We start from the raw sequence: 22,741 nt of genomic DNA on the forward strand, positions 1-22,741 counted from the left end.
AGGGAAGACATTCATTCATTTTCTTTCATAAATTACTCTACATGAATATTATCATTTTCCTCCAGCTTTGTAACAGCTGGGCTCATTTAGAGACTACCCCCTCCCTCACACACTTTGAATTTTATACTACTAACCCGTCAATAATCGTGTCAACTAAATAATTTAAACCTTATTTTTTAATGATAAAGTAGATTTTTTCGTGAATAATTCAAACTTCGTGTTAATGCTTAGATATATTACATTCTGAAATGTTCGTCACAAAATTTAGAACCTCAAAACCACACACAGTTTGGCGACCCCCTTCCATCGTATGACGTAATTTATACATGGGCCCTAGGCAGAAAGAACCCAGTGCTAATAATAATAAAATGTATCATATTTTTAAAAACCAATACTAACCCTGTCGACTTCATGCGCTTTCTTGAGCGCTTCGCCCCACTGCTGCAGCCGCTGGTAGGCGGCCGCCGCCTCTGTCTGGAACCACATGCACTGCATTTCGTTCAGGTTCTCTGTCGCAGGCACGCCTATAAACCATATAAAAATACAAATAAACTACGTGGTAGATATAGCAACCTATACGTCAATTGATATATTCAAAGTTTGAACAAACATTTGTATACTAATGTATCTTGTCGAATTTTTACGTAACATAAAGCATACAAATATGTGCGTAACATATTCTTCCACAAAGTCCAGTATCGAGTGAGCGCAAATATCTGAAAGTACTATTGTTTTACGACAAATTATATTAAAATATATGTCAAAGGGCTTCAAATTTGCATTAATACCTTCTCTAGTGAACTTGGCACACATGTCCTCTGCCCGCTTTAGATGATCAGCTCGTAGCATGTAGCGGGCGCATTTACTGTTCACGTACCGGTCGGCCGTATCCAGCAATTGCGCCTCCTCCAGCCACTGATACGCCGCCACAGGGTCGCCCGCATGCTGTCGGAATCAACATTGGACCTTATTACACACTATTGAGATTGGAGTTCGCACTGTATACTATTTTTATACTACGATGGTAGCAAACAAGCATACGGTCTATCTGATGGTAAACAGTTAACATAATCTATGAACGTATGAAACACCAGGGAGGATAAATTCCTGGAGAATTTACCACCATGGACTAACTGACCTGACCATAGCCTCCAATGCACAACGTAAACGGTTAGCGCAGGCGAGTACACAATTGGATTATCATCCATAAAAAAACAGTAAACGATTCAGAAAAAAGAAAAGATATTTTATGAAAGTTGAAATTTGTTACATACCTTATATATCTTCCCTTTAACAATAAATAATTCTATAAGTGTAGGGGTGTGTTCAATCGCTGCATCGATATAATGTAATGCTCTATCCGTATCTTTCTTATAGTCGAAGTGCTGCGCGGCGAAGTAATACGCCCATAGTAACGCACTTGCCGGTTGTTTCACTTCGCTCGCTTCCGAACTAAACGTGCCAGTCTTTGATAAATTCTCTATGTATTGTAATATTAACTTCTCTATAGAGTCCGCTTTACTTTGGTCGGCATATAACGATCTGCAAATTGGAATATCATATTTTTAGATTATATAATAATAATAAACTTTTTTTTTATTTGATTATATGGGACATATATTCTATAGTCAGGGGTTCTTAATCTTTGTTATACAACTCGCGAGTAAAGGAATATCTTAATAATTTTCATTAACTATAGAAATATTAATGAACTAAACAAAACAAACAAGTATTATGAATAAACAATAACTTAGCTTGTTTTCTGTACAGCGTCGAAATATCATGACCTCATAATAATAGTTGCATGGAAATATACTAATAATAATGTTTATTTACAATTGTAATATCAGTAGTATTGTATTCAGTATACATGAAATTCTCAGACCGATACAAAAACATACTCATGAATACAAATGTTTGTACCGTGCGAAGAATCGAACACGCAACCATCATAAGTAAAGTGGTGTGCTTAACCGATAGACCACAGAGGCCGTCAATTATATTCATATCTTAGTATTATGTGCATTGAAAATATACAAATAAATAAGTAAAGATATTTTACCTCAGATCAACAAAAAGCGGCGGGATGCCTTTATGCAGCCCGTGCCTAAGGTACTCGTCGACTAGTCGTTGGAAAACTGGTTGCGCCTGCGCATCAGTTAACTGTAGCCGCCGCGGAGCTATTGCTTTGGGATACTCTTTCCTGTAAAACCATTTTTAGGTATTCGTTACAGTTTGATAGGCGCCCAATCCTCACTATTGGATACGGGTGACCATACACCTGAATATTGGGAGAATTTTATATTATTTCGGTGCGGAAAGCTTTTTTTTTATGTAATTGAAATGGCAAACAAACAGATGGACCACATGGATGGATGATGGTAAGTGGTAACCATCACCTATATACAGCATCACATACATCTCGTTATGATGGAACTAAAATATCATGTCTCTTATCCTGTAATTTCACTGACTTCAACCAAAACACATGTTACAAAGAAAATTTCTTGGTAGCGGAAGTGGTGAGAGCGAGGTCCATACATTTTTTTTGTAATATCACTTATAATTTGCGTCAATTAAATTGATAACGTATAACTTAAATATTGAATTAAAATGGAATAAAGAAGCATTACATAATTCTGTACAAATAACAATAAACAATGAATTTTATGAATTTATAAAACTACTACTAGAATTTTTACAAATTTTATCAAGTGAATCAAGAGTACTCATGTTCCTCATGAAATATAAAATAGAGACTGTTACACACACTCTGCTACACAGTAAAATCTGTAATGCTATTTTGGCATTACTGTTTTATTTAAGTGGAGGGCTGTCTTTCTTTGTAATTAGGATAAGTGGCAACTGGCAATATTCATGAGGATCACAATACCATGTGATGAATAAGGGGTAACTTCATGTGTTGGCATTTCCATGCAAGTACTAATGTTTAATGCCCCCATACTCTATAAATTTACTGTCATATATCACCCTTCAAAGGAAACACATTTTACAAAATTTGTATAGCTCGGTTGAAGTGTCGAAGTTGAGGTGTGGGTACTGACAACTAAGTATGTTGTAGTACTCTATAATAGATGGGAGATCTGTGGTAACACATTAGACGGTGCTAGCTTTGTTATTTATTTTAGTATATACATAATATTGGAAATTACCTGAATTTAAACAAAGTCTATCTCATAAATGGTTATACTACTCATAAGACATATATAGACACAACCTTATGACATGCAATAACCATTGTTCATATTTAAATCACAAAAGACTCACTTATATACATCAAAGAAGGCCACTTTGTCATCAGGATTACTAAGTTGTTTAGCTTCTATAAGTTTCTGATAGTACATAACATTTTCTGGATTTCTCTTTAAAAGGTCCTCATAGACAGTTTCTGCTTCTTTGAACCTATAAAACAATTATATCAGTCATTAAAACTTGCCGCTTTGAAAAGGACTCTGACTCTGCATTATAATATATTTAAATTTTATTATAATTAAAACAGGGATTCAGTATTGGTACTTTAATTTTATTCTATCTATCTTATATGTTACTTTTGAATACTTCTTTGTGAGCCTTCTTAGGAATTATAAACATATAATACAATTATTCTGTTTTTTTATACTAGTTTTTGTGTTCCCTCTCCAGTCACAGCTTCAATTGGTACAACCCAAAGTAATGGAGAGTCTATTCTCCTATCTTGCATTTACATCCTTAAATAATCCATTAATCAATGGTACAGGAGTCATCAAAGGATCCTAACACTACAATAGTATAACAAAATAAAAGACATAAACACATACCTCTTAAGTTTCAAATAATATTCACCAGAGGTTTCTTTTACTGATAACTTATCTGAAATTTGGCTTTGGAACTTTTGTAGATGTTGTAAAGCACGATCATACTGGCCTGACTCTGCTATAACCATATTTTGATATAGCAGCAGTTCTGAATGCTCATAATCATAAGGGCCTTTCATTTGATTTGTGCGGAATGCATCTAAAATACTATTCGCCATCTCATAATCGCCCAGAAGGTGGTAGCTCATGGCAAATCCAATCCATGAAGCTCTTTGTGTGGGTCTGAGCATGAAGAGCTGATATCTAGTATCCTACAAGATAAAGAGATATATAAGTAATACCAATAATTATTTTCAGAGTTATAAAAATAATAATTGTCTACAGATATATAATTATTTAAAAAAAATTAAATAATTATATATCCTTATAATTATTCTTCTTATAGACTACATAGGATAATGAAATTAGCAGTAGTTCAAATGCAATAATATATTGAATGCAATATGAATTTCATATTGAAATAAAAATATGATTCAAACTTATTTGCTTTGAGTTTGTAATTGTAAAATTAAAGCAGATTATTTCTAGTAGTATTAATGCATCCTAGTTTCTTATTATTCACTACCAGTGTAACTGTGCAAACAAGCAAACAATAATAAGTTTCTAATGAATCTGTTAATGATCTCAGTTATATGTGTAACTTCACACTGCTAAAGATTTCAAATGTTGACTAGGAGTTGAAAAAATAGTTTAAAACAAAATTCTCAGATGTGCAAAACAGTTTACAAAATGTATATTAATAGAAAATACACATACTTTTTGTTTTGTTGTATATATTCAATACTAAATAATTAATATGTAATTTCAAAGTATTACATGTTTAAATGAATTTTTTTTTGCCAAAGAATCTTAGATATCAATCTAGTGTTAACAAGGAGCACAGTTAAATGAATCAGTTGATAGAATTGTATTTACTGATCCAAAACTATATTCTTTGAATATACATCTTTAAATTAAAAATGATTGATTACTATTCATAATATCTGCTGTACTATACTTACTTTATAACCTTCCAAATCTCGCATTTGAATTTGCAGAAGCGATAGATCTCTTAAAATCTGAATATTTTCCTTTTCCCATTTGAGAGCATTACGGTAACATTTGATTGCCTCATCATATTTCTTGTCAGAACGCTGTAGAAGACCGTAAACATGCCAGCAAACGGGTGACTTCAGATCATTGCGAAGGCCTCTACGGACATATTCATATGCTTCCTCCTTTCGTCCAAGACAATTTAGAGTCAGGCCTTTCATAGCCAATGTTTCTGAAAAATTATATGTCAGTATGATTATATTACTGTTTACAATTTGAATATAAACAATTTTAGGTGATTAAGACTGGGGGAAAAGAAATTGTTAGTAATGGGGACTGATTGCCCCAATGGTAACAATGCAACATGGTAAAGCTGATAGAGGCAATGAAGTACATAATCTATCACTCTATTATTTGATTTATAGATTGTGTAACTTTTAATTAGTGAAATAATTTTTAGACTAAGACATCTGCATGAGCACTTCTATCCATTCTATTACATCAAACAAAATGCTTTGACAACTGTGTTGCTATGCATCGCCTGTGATGGTATAGGAACTTATTTACAGGGTATGGATGTAAATCCTCATTGGCATCAAATGTAGGATTCGTACAAGAATTACATTAAATTTTATACTATCAGTTAGGGTGTCCAATTTCTACTTGATGAAGGTGGTCCAATGATTAAAACAGTACAAGATATTTAGACGCCATACAAGAACAAATAAACTATGTAAATTAACCAGCAGTAGTAACAGTATACATATATTAGACTTCAGCAAATGTTTTATTGGTATACAAATTGGTAATAAAACATTATTCAAGATTTAGAAAAATATCAAAAATATATTTAAATTAGTTTTACTAAAATACAAACTATAGAGGATATATTTAATTAGAAAAAATAATCATAATAATCATTTCAGTAATTCCCATTGGTTTTTCACCACACTCAGTATGAACAATGATATTAACATTTACAAGAAACACAGTTATTGCAGTTAAGTAACAAAATAACAGGGAGCAATGTTTAGACTGACTGACTCAGACAACTATTTTTGGAAGGCTACAAACATATCTGTATATTTTAGGGAATCAAATAGTCTTCATTTTCAATGGTACAGACAGATATTGAAATTAGATAAATATTTTAAAAGATGTAAAAATGTATGATGCTTAAATTATTGTTGAGATTGTTCTAAATATAATAGTTACAGTAACTGAAGCACACCTTTTTTATAATCTATTAAGTTGGGCAATAAATATTGGCATAGACTTCTTGTTTAACTTTGATAATTTATCCTTTATTTTCTACAGATTTAAGAGATGCAATTCATTTTTAAAATCTTAAATTAACACAGATAAAGAAACCTTACCTCCATGCTCTGCAAACTTTGGATTGGTTAATATTTGTTTGGCGAATTTCAACCCATTTTTGTATTGTTTGTGTTCGTAACACCGCTGAAATATAATAAAACGTTAATAATTCAAAGTTGTAACCTATATTTATTATTAGATTCATTGCAGCAAATAGTGCAAGGTTGATATGGGCCAATTCTTGTAAATTATATAGCGTAAATTACTATAAGGTGATATATATTAATCTAAAAATTAAATATCCACAAAATGTTTTTGGCGGTAACCAAATATAATTTATTATTATATGAATTGAAGTGCAAAACGAAAAATAATGACAAGTCGAACAGAACCAAATCAAATGTTTACACGAGGACTTACCAAAATTCGTTTGAAAAGTGCATTTTCTTTAGGCGGTAAAGGATTACTGGGTGGCATTTTATTCAAAGAAAAAGAAGTGTCTGTTTATTATTTTATTAATAAATCCGAATATTTCTAAAAACCTCGTGGCTATAAACCAAAGAAGTCGATGAAGAACTGTTGTCTATGGATGCTAGAGTAGTGGTCACGTGATCAATGACATTGCCAATCTCAAATTTTGTTCACCCTCCAAACAAAACTAATGGAAAATTTAGAGAGATATGAACATTTAACGTGATATACTTAAAATAAATGTTAGTGTAATCTAGAATTTACAACGCAATATTTAATAACATAATGACGGAATGAAAATAAAAAATATAATAATTCAATGTACTAATTGTCATAGAGTCATTAATTCTATAAATCCTTCTCAAACAAATGGTAGAATAATCGTGTTGTCAAAATCAAAATAATGTCAGTCAAATACTCAAAGTGGATATGTCAAATTTAATAAATAAGTATAGCTATAATAACTAACTAAATTAACGAAACATCTCTAAACTAAAATAATAATATCTATCTATTATTCAATTTATTTATAAAATATTTTTTAAGTACGTTTTTTATTTCGTTAATAGTTTTTGTTATATCATAATTATAATAAGTTATGGGTATAGAAAACATGCGACGCTGGCCGATGTACATTGTCTTCGCGTTATGCATCTTACTTTTACTTTCACTGTTCAATAGTTGGAGTATGGAAGCTGAATTGCGAATTAGAGTTGCAGAAATTAGCACACAGCTTCAGGAATGTTCAAAGCAACAGACATCGTGTATGGAAGAGTCGCTCACACTACTGGAACAGAGAGATGGGTATGTAAGCAAAGTTAACGATTTAGATAAACAGAAAATTAGACTATCCGACGACGTTTCTGAGTATAAAAACAAGATTTTGAAATCGGAAAAGGAATTCAACCGAACGCGCGTCGATTTAGAATTTTGTAAGACTGAGTTACAGTCTCTGCAAAACTTACAATTAAGTAAATCTGCTACATTAGAGACTTTGAGGCTAGAAAAGGACACATTAACAACACAGTTGACAGAGAGGAAACAGAAAATTGAAGATTTGGAAAAAGAAATTGAACGGTTGAAATCTGCATTAACAACTAAAAGTGCAGCTGCAGTTCCTTCTAAGGTGACTCCAGCTGCGCTACCTCCGAAGTTAAGCCCAGCACTTAATGTCCACAATCCTATTAATGAGCCTGTTATTGAAGACAATGCAGCTAAAGAAGACTTAGAAGATACAAATGCTATTAATGAGGCTCCAGATTTTGACCCTCAATTCTAATAGACTATGTATGGTCTAGGCATGCCATATAACTGACTGAATAGTATGAAGTCATAAAACATGTGTTTTATTTTTCTTTTTACAAAATTGACTAGAATTATATATAAGTAGCATATCAGCCATAAATACTACATTGCTGAAACCTGATCTTATTTTGAAGTTACATGAAACTGTTAAATAAATGTTTCTTTTGCAATGTTACCACAGATACTCAAAATTGTGGTTAAATAGTAGTGATAGAAGGAGTCCAAAATGTTGTTGGTATTATTATTATATAGTTTGTGTTGAAATTATTTGTATTGATTGAAAACATTTTGTTTCCTGCAAACATTGAATTTATATAATATTTTTCTGAAACAAAGGGGCAATAATAAATATTTAGGACACAAATACATATAAAAAATATGATAAAGAATACTTAACCTAATTCATTCCAATAAGTGTGCTACTTTTTAGTTTATAATATTGTATACCTGTGTACAAGATTTGATCTGTTCAACATAAGCTGCAAGAAACATCTGCTTTCACAAACTTTTGCATTTATAAATTGGTAGAGAAATAAATTAGAAAACTTTTAATTTTATTAAATGAATTTCTGATTTATACCAACATTAATTACATTAATCATATGTGTCTAACATTATTTTTCTTAAGTACAGTAACATAAGAAATTATATTTTGTATGTACATTAACAATAATTTGTTTTATTAGAAATATTGTCTGTGAAGATTATTTTTAAATCTAATTTGGGTATAACTCACATACTACTTTCATTTTATAAAATTAAAAATAATAGTAAATCATGAAAGTCACATTAGAACAATAAGCACACTTGTTTTCCAAGATATTGCATTATTGGGTTTAAGTATAATAGTCCTATGTTGTTCTATGACATCATATTTGTTAAACTGCAGGCTAAAATCATTTGGTTACATGTTGATGTGACATCATTTATCCATAGCTCATTATTAAGTAATATTTGTTGCCATCAGGAGTGCCTCAAAATTTAATTTTAGATCTGACATTTTCAATTTCTAAACCTAACATTTCAATTATCATCATATTAAATAATTACTTTAAATACTAGTAGGTATTAAAAATATACATTTATGCTTTGCACTTATCTGTAACATTAATAAGTAGGTATTATGTTACAGATAAGTGCAAAGCATCTGTTACAGATTAATTATGGAAATGGCACTCACTAATTACATCTCAATTTAATTATGAATTAGCAAAACGCGCAACTTCGTCTGTTCTAAAAAGAATGCATTTCCTCCGTTTTAACTACATTTTTCATTGTTGCTCAGCTCTTATTGGACGTAGCGCAATGAATTGCCTTTTTCGAATCTTTTCGAACCAGTAGTTGCCGAGATTAGGGCATTGAATGAGATAAACAAACTGTACGGCTTTATAATATTAGTATATATAAAAAGACTTGGCCAAGTTTGGCAATGTCTGATTTAATAATGAGGCCTTAATTAAAATTATGGGTTGATTAAAATACTTTTAGTAACATGTGGAAGTGTTGATTATGGTTGAAAAATGAACCCCATAATATCCTACTTGTGAAACTACCTGGAAATAGACATTGCCATTCTTTCAGTATAAAACCTCATTTAAAATGAGGTTTAGTTTTTGCTCAATATTCACCTCACTAACCTGTTATATATGCAGTGATTTGAATCATTTTAGAATTAACTATTTAGATGTTATGTGTATTCCAAGTTCTGTACCGTACCTTGTTTGATGACAGATGTGGTTTATAAATTGAAATTAATTTATAATGTACTTGAGATACTTGTGTCATATTATAACATTATTATTTTAATTTCAAGTATCTAAATATTTTGTTTTATACATATTGAACATGATATTGTAAATTAAATTATAGATTTAAACAATGTATATGTCTCATAAACAATGTACTCAGAAATATTGTAAGTTATGCCTTGACGTCATGACTACCACGTGATTTATTTATGTGATCTACTCATATATTATCACAAGTGTAATGATCACAAATCCGTTCCGCACCAGCTTCTCTCAATGCGTAGAATTTTAAGACGCAACCTCCTTAGTGGCAGCTTTACTTGCTAAAAGACCTATTGTTTATAAAAATAGCAAGTGTAAAACAATCAACTGTTGTATTTATATGTATTGTGTACTAGCAACCCCTTGCTTCGCACTAGTATTTTTATTTACAAAAGAACAACAAACATCTTAACTTTTTAATTACTCTGTCTATGGATGGAAACAGCATGAAAATCCGTCCGTAAATACGCGTCCTATAGACGCAGCAGGGGACTTTGTTGAATAATATGTATAAATAAAACAACTAATGATTTTTATGTTGTACGTTGACAATGTTTTACTTTTATAAAGACGTGATTTTACACTTATTATTATGTATTCATAACTCCAGGTACATCCTCTAACTAGGAGGAAAAGGTAGAAATATGTGTATATGGAGTATAGTTGATAATCTTTATGACTAGCCGCAATGTTAATTTCCGCCGCCAAGCAGCTTGCTTTTTAAGCTGTTTTGGTTGTAGGGTTCGATCAGGCAGAGAAATTACACGAATTGGCATGACAGCATCTACTGGAATGGCAACGTATGGTGTGGTACCACGGGTGTCACGTAATAACATGATGTCTGTAGTGCCGTTCATGTATAGAGGCGATGGTTACTATTGACCATTAGATTTGCCGTCTTTTTGCCATTCAGATTATATAAATAAAATGTAATTCTGTGCAATAGCTGGGAGGAACAGGGTTACCACGGAAGAGTAACATGTACTTGTTTATTGTATGAAATAATTGTGATATATGTATTGGAATATTTGATATTGGCAAGTTGTTCTTCCTGTTTGTAACGTAGGACAAATAAATATTTTATAAACATGTGTTTTTACTTGAAATTAAAATCCCACTGTTATTTGTAAAAATTTTATTTACCTTATAATCTCTAGTATAAACAAAAATCTTTGTATTTTTATTACTTCACAAGTAACGACATTGTAACAAAACTTAAAAGTTAATATAATATAGACCTAATTAAATCTCATTAGAATTCATATAATGGCATAGACCCAGCTGTTTTAGCTGGATTTTTTCAAGACCTGGGAAGATCATTTATAGTTTCTTTCTTATAAAAAGCCTTTATTCCGCCTTTCGAAGTGAGGTGGCGGAATGAAGATCATAACCGGTAATTCCTCGGGAAATAGTGCTATTTGTTTAATTAACAGAATCACTTGCATATTCCTGAACATACAAAAGAAAACGTTTTCATTTCCAATGAAACTAAACTTAACTACTTTCAATTATAACATATAGGCAGTTTGAGAAGTTAGTTTACTATAAACTTCTTATATAATCGTCCATCATCTTGTAACTAAGCTATCGGGTATTTATAAATCGCGTATAATGCAAATTTCAAATAGCCCATGATTTAAACCGTACCTACCTACTTGATGATGGTTTGTTACATTGTTATCTCACCCAGGGCAATAGACTAACCGAAGCCATCTAGCGTATTGCAATAAATGATTTTTTAGTATTGAAATGATATACACATATAATAAAATATGAAAAAAAAAAATTAAATCCACTATAAAAAAATATACTTAATTTGTGTGTACTTAATGTAACTATGGTCTCTGTCCACTACCATATAATAGGAGCGGATACAAATGCTACGTAATTCTGTATTTATTACCCCGGGGAATCTGCATACATCAAGCGTATACATTAATTTCAGGTATGAAAGCTAGTATCACTTAATAACAGATAAAAACAACACAAAATTAAAACTTACCATTCTCTAACATTTGAGACTAAATTATAAATCGGTGGTAATTGAAATAAAGCAGATTTTCCCATCGTAACAATAGCTCATTATCTAGTTGCATAAGGCCTTTAAACTTTACATAACCGACCTGCGAGCCGTATTCGATACTCCATTACTTATTATGAAATTAGCTATAAAAAATAATCCTGCACATCATTGCAATATATTCTATAAATTTATAGATAAAATAAATCTAATTCAGATTATAGTATTGCTACTTGTATTATGACCTGTATATCTGCTGTATTCATATATCTACCAATATATTTAAGTTATGCAAAGACAAATAGGAATTCTTATCGAAATATTAGGATGCCATTGGCTGCAGTTATCTTTTATAGCGTCATTAGATCAAAATGGGAGATGTGTCCCCGAAGGACTTAAGAGCTGTTTCAGTTTACACAACAATGCATAAGATATAAGAGATTCTATTATTTAAATTTGTGTTAAAAATCCAAACATTACTGTCCAAAAGTTATCCAACACTCAGCTTACATATAATTAATGTATAAAACACACAAAAACTAAATAAAATTACATTGTTACAGTTTAACACAATGTATTAATATTATAAAACCTAATTCAACTTCCATGCAAATTATTACCAAACAATAATATTATTGGTCCCCCTATATGAAATCAAGACATAAAAACTAATAGTTACTTTCAGTATATTGCAACTACTTAATTCATGGTACAAAAATAGTCATATTGTAAACCTACCTAATTAAAAATTTAATCCTAAAAGATAAAGGTATTATTACTATTCACTATATCACATACTTCAGCAAGTACATATAAAATATCCTCAAAAAGAGGAAAAAATAAATGTTCTGTATAGTTATAATAGACAACTTGTGTATAATAGACATACAGTGTACCAAACTAGGACAGAATATCTACAGGAGATAGATATTAGATGAGGTATATAACGAAATCTTCATATTGACAAAATTTACTTCATAAAATGAATCATTTTTTCTCTTTTTTAAAATTATAATGGCAAATATGATGCCTTATTAAATCTTCATGTAATTTTATTACATGTAAAGAAACATGCCATTGCAAAGGATTACATTACATGCAAAGGTAAATGACAAATGATGAAGAAGGCATCTGGCCTTGCTAAAAACTTGACCAAGTCTGTTGGCCTGTCTGGTGACCCAATTGTTCAAGCTATCTATGAGAACATGTAGAATTTAACTTTAGCTGTGAAACTATTTTTTAATACAATTGGAATGAAAAAAAAGCAGGCTGCCCACCTGATAGTAAGTTGTGGATGTCGGCTATATATGTGAAGGGCGCCATTACATCATAATGTGACACAACATCTTTATTTGTCACCACATTAAACATCATGAAATAATCAATAAAATTCATTAAAAAGTCGAATTTGTCAAATGTTGAAAAGTCAAATATTTTAATGTAAATATTATTTTGATATTGGCAGTATTAAATAATGCTAATCATTAAAATTTGGCAAAGCCTCTTCTTTAGCAGCCTCTTCAAAGGCAGCTAAAAGATTTCTCCTGCATTTACTTTCACCAGAATATATCAATGCCCATATGATATACTCACCAATGTTTAACGGGTCTTGTGAATAACTAATCTGGATTTTACACTTTCTATCCCATTTCATTGTATCTGTGCTCCTACTATTTCTTGATCTGGCAAATTCTATGTAACCATTGCATTCAACAGCTAGCTTAGGTAGTTGGGCATTGAGTGTATCATGGGATCTATCAGAATCTGCCCCACTTGTAGAAGGCAAACAATCTCCTTGCCCCACTTCGCAGTTTGGAGGTGTGACCAGCACACATTTTCGTTTCACTCGTCTCCTAAGCACACTGTCACCTTTACTATTTACCTCTACACCTTCATCTGCACTACATTCTCTTTTGAGTCCATTTTTCATATGTACCACATCTTCATCATTATGATTGAGATGTTCAACATGATGTCTTTTTAGACGCTTGTTAACAAAATCCAACTCTTTTATATCATCTTGTGGATTACACCCCTCTGCCCATTCAGGACTGTTGCAAGTAGTTTTGAGACTTCTTTTACAATTTTTTATGTCAGGAGAGTTAAGCGGACTGGCAATTGGATTATCATCTTTTCTGAAAATTATATTGTTAATTAGAATTTGTAGCATTTGCCTAAAATGTACCTCTACACAATTATTTTATAATAATTAAGGAATTGGCACAAACATAAAAGTATGTCTATCTACATCGAAATACCAATTACATACCTGGAGATCCTGCCCTGCCTAAATTCAATCTTGTTTATACTTTCTACAGTAGTAAGATCATGCCTTGAACACTGCATATCATGTTTGAGAAACGCAGACAGCTTTTTCCTAGTTTTTATAGTTCTACCAAACCACTCTAGAATGGCATCATCAGCAAGGTACAAGCAGAGATTCTGTCTTTCATTGTCAATCATGTGTTTGTACCAATTTATGAAAGTCCTAGCTTGGTGGTGTTCAGTGAATTTTGTATAACTATATTTGTTTTGTGACTCGTCTTTATTCATTTGGGATGAATTGCATTGCATGTGTGGTAATTTAGACATTTTACACTGTAATATAAAAACAGAATAATTGTTATCAAAACATACTCAATTTCTTTTAGATCTGACACAAATAAGAATATTAATTATACCTGACATATAGTCAATTACAGAATAAAAGATTTTAATTTTAATTTACTTAATTTAACAATATAATTTTCAAATAATAAATGTTCAATATAACTGAACTGTTGCTCCTTTATGTACACAATTTAAATAAAAAACACCTAGATTGACACAAAAAACCATATATACATGAATAAAGTCAAATACAAAAGTTTGTATTGTGGGAGGAATCGAACCTGCGACCATCAGAGATAAGTGGTGTGTTAGACCACTGGGGCCATTTTATACATATAAATAAAACATTTTTCCAATAAGAATTACTTTGTATTTAAATAGTTACAATGATAAAGAATAATATGTATATTATGTTCAACAAATAACTGAGGGTGGGGTCTTCAGTGTTTAATATTGTTTAAGTAGGTATAATCCCATGAAATGCTAGAGACAATTTCTTTCTACTACTAGTACTTAATTTCTAATATTTACTCACATTTTTCAGACAGTATTTCTACAACCCTTTGTGAGCTCTTTGCTTCGTGTGCCAATTCCAATCGGAGCTCTTTCAAGCGTCGTTTACTCTCTAATAAGTACGCTGTGATCGAAAGGTTTATTTCCAGCAAGTCTTTATGTAAAGTTCTAACGTTTTGGTTGTTTGTAAATATGTTTTCTGAAATAAAATTATACACAACAACAATATAAACTTCGAAAACAATTGACTGAAATTAATAGTTCCACTTTTAAAACATAACCTACCAATACACTTTGCTGCTTCTAATGCCAAATGATCTCGGGTCATATCATCAGATATTATAGAATTCATCTTACGGGTGCGTGTTATATAAACATTCGCAAATATATTAACTAATATTAAGATGTAAGTGTCCACCTGATTCACAATTTTCACAAAAGCAAATATACGTTTATTTAAATTATGAAATTATGAGAAAAACATGGTCTAACAGAATCTTTTGTGATGTATTTCGTTTGTTTTGTTTTTTTTTTCTTATTTTTTTAAGGAATGGCCACAGAATATGTAACATTTCATAACACTTCAGATATGGTGTCTCTATGGTTGTTAGGTAATCTTTAATAATATTTACTGTAACTAAAGAACACCACAAAACTAAAGATTTACTACGTAATTTGTGTCTGTTTCTACTACCCAATAGAAAACTTTTTAAGCTAGTCAACTAGACTTGTACACTAATTTTACTCTTTGACTGGAAGTAATAAATGATGTTTAGAACGCAAATTATTACTTATTATGGTTTCATTATTCAAGGTTTAATTGTTTAATTCAAAATTAATTTAGAAAAAATAATTGAAATTTTCTTTCATTTTCATTGATGAAATTGTTTGTATTTACTTAACAGTGGAAGTTACTAAGCAAAGCCGGTAGTATCAGTTGTAAATATTAGCCTTACATTTGGCTCTTATTGTAATCATAGTGATATAGAGTTTTATAATTATACATTATTGTATTTTGGATATATATGCGATAGATATGAACCGAGTTGTAGCATTCACAACTATAAATATCAAACTGTTCTTGCATAATCGCAAATCTGTCTTTTTAACTACATTCCTTAATATTTAAATGCATTCTATAATAAAGCCATAACTAAATTATTGCCCGTAATTCGTGATAATCATGAAATGTTTTTGAGTTCGTAGTACAAATTTAATTACTTCTTGACAGACTTACTTTTTTTACTTTAATCTAATGGTCTGATCCAGAGTTTAACCATAGACAATTTTTAATTACGAGAACGATTGGGTAGCGAGTTAACCGCGCTTCTTTAGGAGTGGTATTACGTCGAACCAATCTACTGCGTTCTTAGGATCATTGACTTCATCCATTGGTCTATCTTTTGTCAACCAATCATCGAAAAACCAGTGAGGACTTCCAATGTAAGTTTACAATTTTCGCCGAAATTCCCTTTGTGATTGTTGTTTATATGTATATTCGGGATATTTATAAAATTGTACGTAAAAATGGAAAAAATGTTATCATGCATGTTGAAATTACCAAAGCAGCCATTTTGGTTACGTTGCTTTCGTTCTCGGCCTTCGTTTGTGACGTGTTTCATATCTTGAAAAGATAGCGCACATGTAAATAAAATTATGAGAATTGGGTACTTAATATATGTAAGTTTACTCACTCCCAATTGTTAGTTTAAATTTAACATAGTATCAAGCAATTTGCTGTAAAGCTTTGGGTACCAACTCTACCTACAGATACCGCATCCCACATATTTGTTTTATGACTTAAAAAGAGTACGTAATTCATATGGAAGAGGGAATATAATACTCTACAATATTTGATATCAATTAGATAAAAAAATATAACGTCAGGCGAAAGTTCAGTTCAGAACAGTTTAATCTCTTAAGTTTTACAAACCTAAAAATTTGTTAATAGCATGATGATTGACCTACAACAATTTCTTTTAATTGGTTCAACTGAGAGTCAGGTTCTATTATAAGATAAACAATATGATTGTCTTTTTGAAATGTACTTTGTGTATACAGACTATATTACGGAGAATATGCCCTACCACTATGCTTATGATATAAAAACAAAGTTGTACAGAGTAATATTTACATATATGTATTTTAAATACATACTTTATAATGGCCACACACTTTTAATATTCGATTACTTAATTTCTTTTACATATTTTCTTTCTAGTGATTCAATATGGAGCATGCTCAGATCCAAAGTACCGATGGTGCTCAGGTGATGACCATCAATGGCCAACAATTACAAGTGTTGCAAATGAACAATTCGCCACATGTGATACAAGGCCCGAATGGACAACAGATTGTTGTTCATGCAATACCATCTTCGGGACCAGCTATACAGGTGACATTCATTAATCATTTTTCTTATATTATAAATGTGAAAGTTTGTGTGTGTGGATGGATGTTTGTTACTTTTTCATGCAAAAACTACTGAAAAGATTTAGATAGAATTTTGTGTGTGTGATAAAGTTGCATGGGTTAACTAGTCAATTATAATTTGTAATAATTGTATTAATATAACAATGTTTGTTGTGTAGTAGTTGAGCAGTCTGCCACATTTTCCAATGGTTTAGGTAATATTCTCAAGTAATAAAAACATTTATATTTATGAGTATATAATAATGATATAACCCTTGACAATCCACACAGTGCCATCTAATCACAAGCTAAGTAGAGATTATGTTATGGGTACTAGAGAATGAAATACTTAAATAGTTGTTAAGTCGATTGCTAGTCCAATTGAAACAATCATACTCATTAATACAAATATTTGCATCACATGAGGAATTGAACCTGCATTATTGGAAGTAAGGTGGTGTGCTATACCTCTAGATCAACACCATTTGTATTGGTGTAGGTGGTATATATTAGAATATGTCTATACATCATTCTTTTATAACTATAATATGAGCTCTGCTGCGTCTGGTATACATAGCACAGTTTACACTTATATTTATTAATTATTTTTGTTACACATGCATTCAGATTGGAACTCCACAGATCCAGGTAGTAGTATTATTACTATTTTCTAATTTAACAGTTATCAATCTTGCAGAATTCTTTATAATATATAGTTACCATAAATCACACAACAGCCTAGATTAGAGGCCAAATGTGGGTAATAGAGTACAACTTACATTACATTAGTTACCTTAATGTCTATGATGTTGCATAATGGTGATTACACCAGCTATGCTATATTTAAATTGTAAAAATGTAAAAATGTCTTGTAAAAACAAGTAATAGATATTGGAGAACCTAGTACTGTTACACAATTATTGTGGAAAACATCTTGCTTCTTTTAATTTTGTTCTGTTTATTTCCAGGTGGCAACTCCTAATGGTCAACAGCTGCAACAATTGCAAGTTGTGCCAATATCCAGCCTTCAGGGTAAATTATAGTAATATTAATATAATAGTTTTTTATTTCATGTAGCTTCTACAGCAAACATAATTAAATAATCCTCCACAAATTTGTAAATGGCTGTCTTAAGCTAGTATTAATTCATATTTTCTTTTACATTGACTGGACAAAACAATTTTTTTTGTAATAGATGAGAATGAAATGTTGGACTGACTTATGCTAACGCCCTGGCGGGGCACCAGTGGTGGTTGATAGGATGACTATGAGATCAGGTCAGTTAACCCATCATACCACCCATTTACCTGGAATGTATGACAATGGTTTCCAGGGAGAATCGCGTGGAGGTGACCTGACATGTTACATTGCAATTAATGGAGTTATTAGTTCACATTACTAACAATCCTGTTCCTCTCAGACAATATTATTAACCCATATGCAATGGCTGATTCTCAAGTCTCATCCTAGATTATACTGACTGTATATGCTACCATTGAAACCCTATTACTCATCCAAGTATTCATCATATAGCTAAAGTATTCATCATTCAATAACTGCTTCCAGGTGCCAGCAACAATATACAGCCAATGCAGCTGGTGCAGACAGCAGACGGTCAAACATTCATATACCAACCAGCAGCCAGTGCCCAGCCTGCTATAGATCAGCATCAGATTATCCATCAACCAGCTGGTTGGTACAAGTTGTATAATTTATTTATCAAATTTTATATCAGACATTGCTCTTTCTATTTTATATGAAATTTTCTCAGTCTGCGTACACATAATATGTTGTTAAAATATATATTATGTGTACGCAAAAACAATCTAATTAAATCACATATTTGTACACATCATTTTAGAAGAGTATGAAACATAATATTTATTGTAAGACCTTTCTTTCCTCTACTTACACAAATACATTTGAATTTGAAAAAAAAAACATTTTAGTAATTCTCCGTCTCCAGTTGTTTTCAAGCAAAACCTTAACACACAAATATAATTAAAACAGATTGTATTTTTTCACAATTCACAATTTTGTTGTATGCATAGATATTAGTTATATTCTAATTGGTTATTTATGTAATTTTTACAGTTATTAATCTGAATGGAAACCTGGTGCAAGTAGCTGGTGTAGGCAATACAGTACAACCACAGCAAATTGTCAATCAACCAAACATTGTTATGGTAATATATAGTATATATATCTTTAATTTAATTAGTACTCTTCATATATTAAGTCCTATAGTAATTTGCAATATAATCGCAAATAAGTTAGGGCCACCTCATGGTAAGTAACTATGTAATTTTTATAACATAATCAGTGTTTTAATTTTTTATTTATTCTCAAATTATCATGGAAGATGGTAGTGATGTTATTTTCAAAACTATATCATATTTTGTTATGTAGGGTCCTATAGCAAACTTTACAAATAATATTACCACATATTCTGTACCGAAATTGTACTGTTCCATTTGTTTTATTCGTTTTTTTGTATTTACAGATGGTAAACGGTAACAATAACAATAATGCAGCTGCGGCCGCGGAGGGCGCGAGTTCGTCCGCAGCTGGCTCTGATGAAGAACCCCTCCTATATGTGAACGCGCGACAGTACAAGAGGATACTGAAGCGACGAGCCGCCAGAGCCAAGCTACATGAACAGGGCAAGATACCTAAAGAGAGACCGGTATGTTCCATAATTTGTAGACATGTCTATTTTTTTTAAATAGGACATACATGCATGGTGCTTACTTTTCAGATAGCAATATGCTATCTGAAAAGTAATGTAAAAATCTGTTTAGTATTTTTAGAGTTTATTCATTTGAACCAAAAACTATATTGTACATACATGGAACAAAATTAAGTATGGTCAAAAATAATATCTTCCATATGGCGATACAAATTTATAATAAAATTCGTGTCTCCAGTACACAAGCTCTGCTTAGTTAGATGGCGTTGTGTGGATTGCCCTAAAATATTATTATTAATACACATAACAGATTTGTTATCTTTATGTTACAGAAATACTTACACGAGTCAAGACACAGACACGCTATGAACAGAATACGCGGTGAAGGAGGCAGATTTCATTCCGGAAGTCGAAAGTAAGTATAGTAAAAGTTATACTATTGTTAGTTTAGTCAATTTCGTCTACTTAACACAAAAAAAATGTGCGTGAACATGTTTAACCATAATTTATGACGATTGATGGAGTCTTCAAGACTACTAGTACTAGAAGTAAGAAAGAATTAAAGAAAGAAAGAAAAAAATAAGTAGTGCTAGTATTCTTGAAGACTCCTTGTAGCGATATATAATATTGTTTCCTTTATATTTATTTATTGTATTTTATTAATGCAGGAACAATATGGACGGTTCAAGTCTCTCCCCAGATATCAAAATATTGGAAGATTTGAAACCAGAGACAGTGTCCATCACTATCATACATGTAAGTTTTTTTTATACTATGTAGGTGGCAAACAAGCATACGGCTCATCTGATGGTAAACGGTTACCATAGCCTATGGACACCTGGAACACCAGGGGTGTCACGAGCGCATTGCCGACCCTAATTATTTGAAATGAGGAGCAAATATTGTGGCATCAACGGGTGTTTCTTGATCCATTTAATGGAGACAACTTTGTGTTAGTCACCCGGACCATACAGCGCCACCTAGGAGCCCTTCTGTACATAGTAGTTGTACTATAGAGGGTGCTGTCATAACAGGAAACTGCAACATATTTATAAATGTTTTTCCATTGAGACCTCCCGGTCGTATACCGTTGTAGCATTGCCTTAGTACTGATTGAAGGGGCTTCAATAAATTCCTCATGTGATACAGATATTTGTATTTATTCGTGTGCAAATTATGTTTTTTCTATCTATCAGTTGTCCAGTATCTGTAGTACAGGGTCTTTTTAGTTTGGGACTAAATGGCACTGTGTGAATGGTCTTGGATTATTCCTTTGTTAACCCTATTATTTACCTTCATTACTATATTTCTTATCTCAACTCTATTGTTGAAGGGAATTGTTAGTAAGTATATATGTAGTAGTGGTCTGATGACATTTCTGTTGCTGTACCATGTCAGCTGGACCTTGATGGAAACCATAGTGATAAATTTATAACGATGGGGTAACTGACCTGACCTCATGTTCATCTTATCATCCTCCACTGGTGCCCTGCTATCGTAAACCGTTTGCGCAGATGGATGAACCATATTATAAATATCATCCATTAAAAAAAACAATTACCGTGGGCTTGAAACCATATGAAAAAAATATAGTAACTTAGTTCTTATGAGATACCACAATAACATAATGAATAAATTATCTTACAGGATGAGGATACCCCAGAAAGGCAACCGAACCAATGGCGGAGACTTGCTCCACATCAACCACTCCAGTCCACGTAGCAGATACAAATGAAACAAGTGTAAATGTGACTGAGTTGTGATGTTCAGTGAAATGTGGATGTCCATATCATCTGTGATCTCCGACTAGACAAGTGTAAGATGTGTCACTAATCTGTATATGACCTTGAAATAGAAATTAGCAGTTAGGCCGTCCATATACAATTAGAAATGTTCTGATATACATATATGTAGTGATATGCCAAATTGGGCCAAATCAAATGCATTGATTTGGCTAAATTTGGTGGCTGGTAACATTGGACAAGGCTTCAGACACTTTACTAGAATATGCGCGCGAAATGGATAGAATAAATAAATAGAAGAAATTGATATTAATCTTGAGAGTTTATGATCTCTTGGTTTAAATATATTGTATATAGTGCAAGCCTGACTCTTTTGAGTTTATGAAAGTAACTCATGGAATTAGGAGTTCATATTTATAAGCTAGTACATTTGTTGTACTGCCCTAAAGGTGTGTTTATGAGAATGGGAACTTAATAGTACACAGCGAATTGATTGGAAATAAGTTAAAGTTATGAATAAATTAATATAAAAATTGGTATGAATTTATTCATATTTGTTCATATTTTGTTCTAAGTGATGTGTAATAAAGTGTATATAATTGACTTAGTAAGTTATGTACAACAGAACATTTATGATAATATGCGGCGGACCTAAATATTGCTTTTATGTACCAAAGTGTTATTTATGTTCTGCTGGCCAGTCTTATGAATCTTACTGAAGCTAGAAAAGCTTTTGTTAGATATAACTTTTTTTGCACGTTGATTGATAATGTTTACAAGAAATAACTAAGATGATGGTAGGCCCCTTTCGTCTATTATGACAGACACAACTAAATTATTATAAGGACGGAGTTGCAATTTTTTAGTACTATATACAATGAAACATAGTTTTAAAGTTGTTTAAATTATTGTTGTCTTTTTTTATTTGCATAGTTGTTAATATTGAATTTTTCAATTAAAATAAG

General features: G+C 31.6%; 4 protein-coding genes across 5 annotated transcripts in view; 2 read left to right on the forward strand and 2 right to left on the reverse strand.

Moving 5' to 3' along the window:
- The window catches only part of LOC131853958 (N-alpha-acetyltransferase 15, NatA auxiliary subunit), a 104,692-nt gene extending 97,890 nt beyond the window's left edge, over positions 1 to 6,802 (reverse strand). The window contains exons 1-9 of the mRNA XM_059205056.1: positions 6,645 to 6,802; positions 6,284 to 6,368; positions 4,877 to 5,139; positions 3,819 to 4,126; positions 3,289 to 3,423; positions 2,063 to 2,203; positions 1,275 to 1,542; positions 789 to 945; positions 400 to 524 (exon numbers count right to left, since the gene is read on the reverse strand). Of these exons, the coding sequence (XP_059061039.1) occupies positions 400 to 524; positions 789 to 945; positions 1,275 to 1,542; positions 2,063 to 2,203; positions 3,289 to 3,423; positions 3,819 to 4,126; positions 4,877 to 5,139; positions 6,284 to 6,368; positions 6,645 to 6,701 (1,539 nt within the window). The 5' untranslated portion in view covers positions 6,702 to 6,802. The remainder of the gene's footprint in view (positions 1 to 399; positions 525 to 788; positions 946 to 1,274; positions 1,543 to 2,062; positions 2,204 to 3,288; positions 3,424 to 3,818; positions 4,127 to 4,876; positions 5,140 to 6,283; positions 6,369 to 6,644) is intronic.
- A 335-nt stretch (positions 6,803 to 7,137) lies between these two features.
- On the forward strand, positions 7,138 to 8,378 carry LOC131853981 (uncharacterized). The gene has a single exon (XM_059205089.1). The coding sequence runs from the start codon at positions 7,294 to 7,296 to the stop codon at positions 7,972 to 7,974; it is 681 nt and encodes a 226-aa protein (XP_059061072.1). The 5' UTR covers positions 7,138 to 7,293; the 3' UTR covers positions 7,975 to 8,378.
- A 4,574-nt stretch (positions 8,379 to 12,952) lies between these two features.
- On the reverse strand, positions 12,953 to 15,385 carry LOC131854008 (uncharacterized). Its single transcript, XM_059205130.1, has 4 exons — positions 15,219 to 15,385; positions 14,956 to 15,132; positions 14,080 to 14,408; positions 12,953 to 13,945 (listed from the first exon to the last, which is right to left on the reverse strand). Exons 3-4 carry the CDS (start codon positions 14,400 to 14,402, stop codon positions 13,288 to 13,290), a joined length of 981 nt encoding a protein of 326 aa, XP_059061113.1. The 5' UTR covers positions 14,403 to 14,408; positions 14,956 to 15,132; positions 15,219 to 15,385; the 3' UTR covers positions 12,953 to 13,287.
- Positions 15,386 to 16,247: 862 nt separating this feature from the next.
- Positions 16,248 to 22,326, forward strand: LOC131853983 (nuclear transcription factor Y subunit alpha). 2 transcript variants are annotated; one of them, XM_059205095.1, is made up of 9 exons: positions 16,248 to 16,376; positions 17,155 to 17,328; positions 18,314 to 18,377; positions 18,912 to 19,037; positions 19,440 to 19,531; positions 19,849 to 20,031; positions 20,367 to 20,449; positions 20,703 to 20,790; positions 21,682 to 22,326. In XM_059205095.1, exons 2-9 carry the CDS (start codon positions 17,164 to 17,166, stop codon positions 21,754 to 21,756), a joined length of 876 nt encoding a protein of 291 aa, XP_059061078.1. In that variant the 5' UTR covers positions 16,248 to 16,376; positions 17,155 to 17,163; the 3' UTR covers positions 21,757 to 22,326. The 2 variants fall into 2 exon arrangements, with proteins under 2 accessions (XP_059061078.1, XP_059061079.1); XM_059205096.1 differs by lacking the exon at positions 16,248 to 16,376 and adding an exon at positions 16,390 to 16,613.
- Positions 22,327 to 22,741: the final 415 nt, after the last annotated feature.

This window comes from Achroia grisella, unplaced genomic scaffold, assembly GCF_030625045.1.
Source record: "Achroia grisella isolate CSIRO2021 unplaced genomic scaffold, CSIRO_AGI_Agris_v1 utg918, whole genome shotgun sequence".
Lineage (NCBI taxonomy): Eukaryota > Metazoa > Arthropoda > Insecta > Lepidoptera > Pyralidae > Achroia > Achroia grisella.

What these genes read in the sequence shown, in the direction of transcription:
- LOC131853981 (XM_059205089.1), top strand. Translation starts at nt 7,294, where the DNA reads ATGGGTATAGAAAACATGCGACGCTGGCCGATGTACATTGTCTTCGCG.
- LOC131854008 (XM_059205130.1), bottom strand. Translation starts at nt 14,402, where the DNA reads ATGTCTAAATTACCACACATGCAATGCAATTCATCCCAAATGAATAAA. An exon ending in AGGCAGGGCAGGATCTCCAG is followed by an intron (nt 13,946 to 14,079) that starts GTATGTAATTGG and finishes TATAATTTTCAG; the next exon opens with AAAAGATGATAATCCAATTG.
- LOC131853983 (XM_059205095.1), top strand. Translation starts at nt 17,164, where the DNA reads ATGGAGCATGCTCAGATCCAAAGTACCGATGGTGCTCAGGTGATGACC. An exon ending in CTTCGGGACCAGCTATACAG is followed by an intron (nt 17,329 to 18,313) that starts GTGACATTCATT and finishes GTTTATTTCCAG; the next exon opens with GTGGCAACTCCTAATGGTCA. An exon ending in GATTATCCATCAACCAGCTG is followed by an intron (nt 19,038 to 19,439) that starts GTTGGTACAAGT and finishes TAATTTTTACAG; the next exon opens with TTATTAATCTGAATGGAAAC.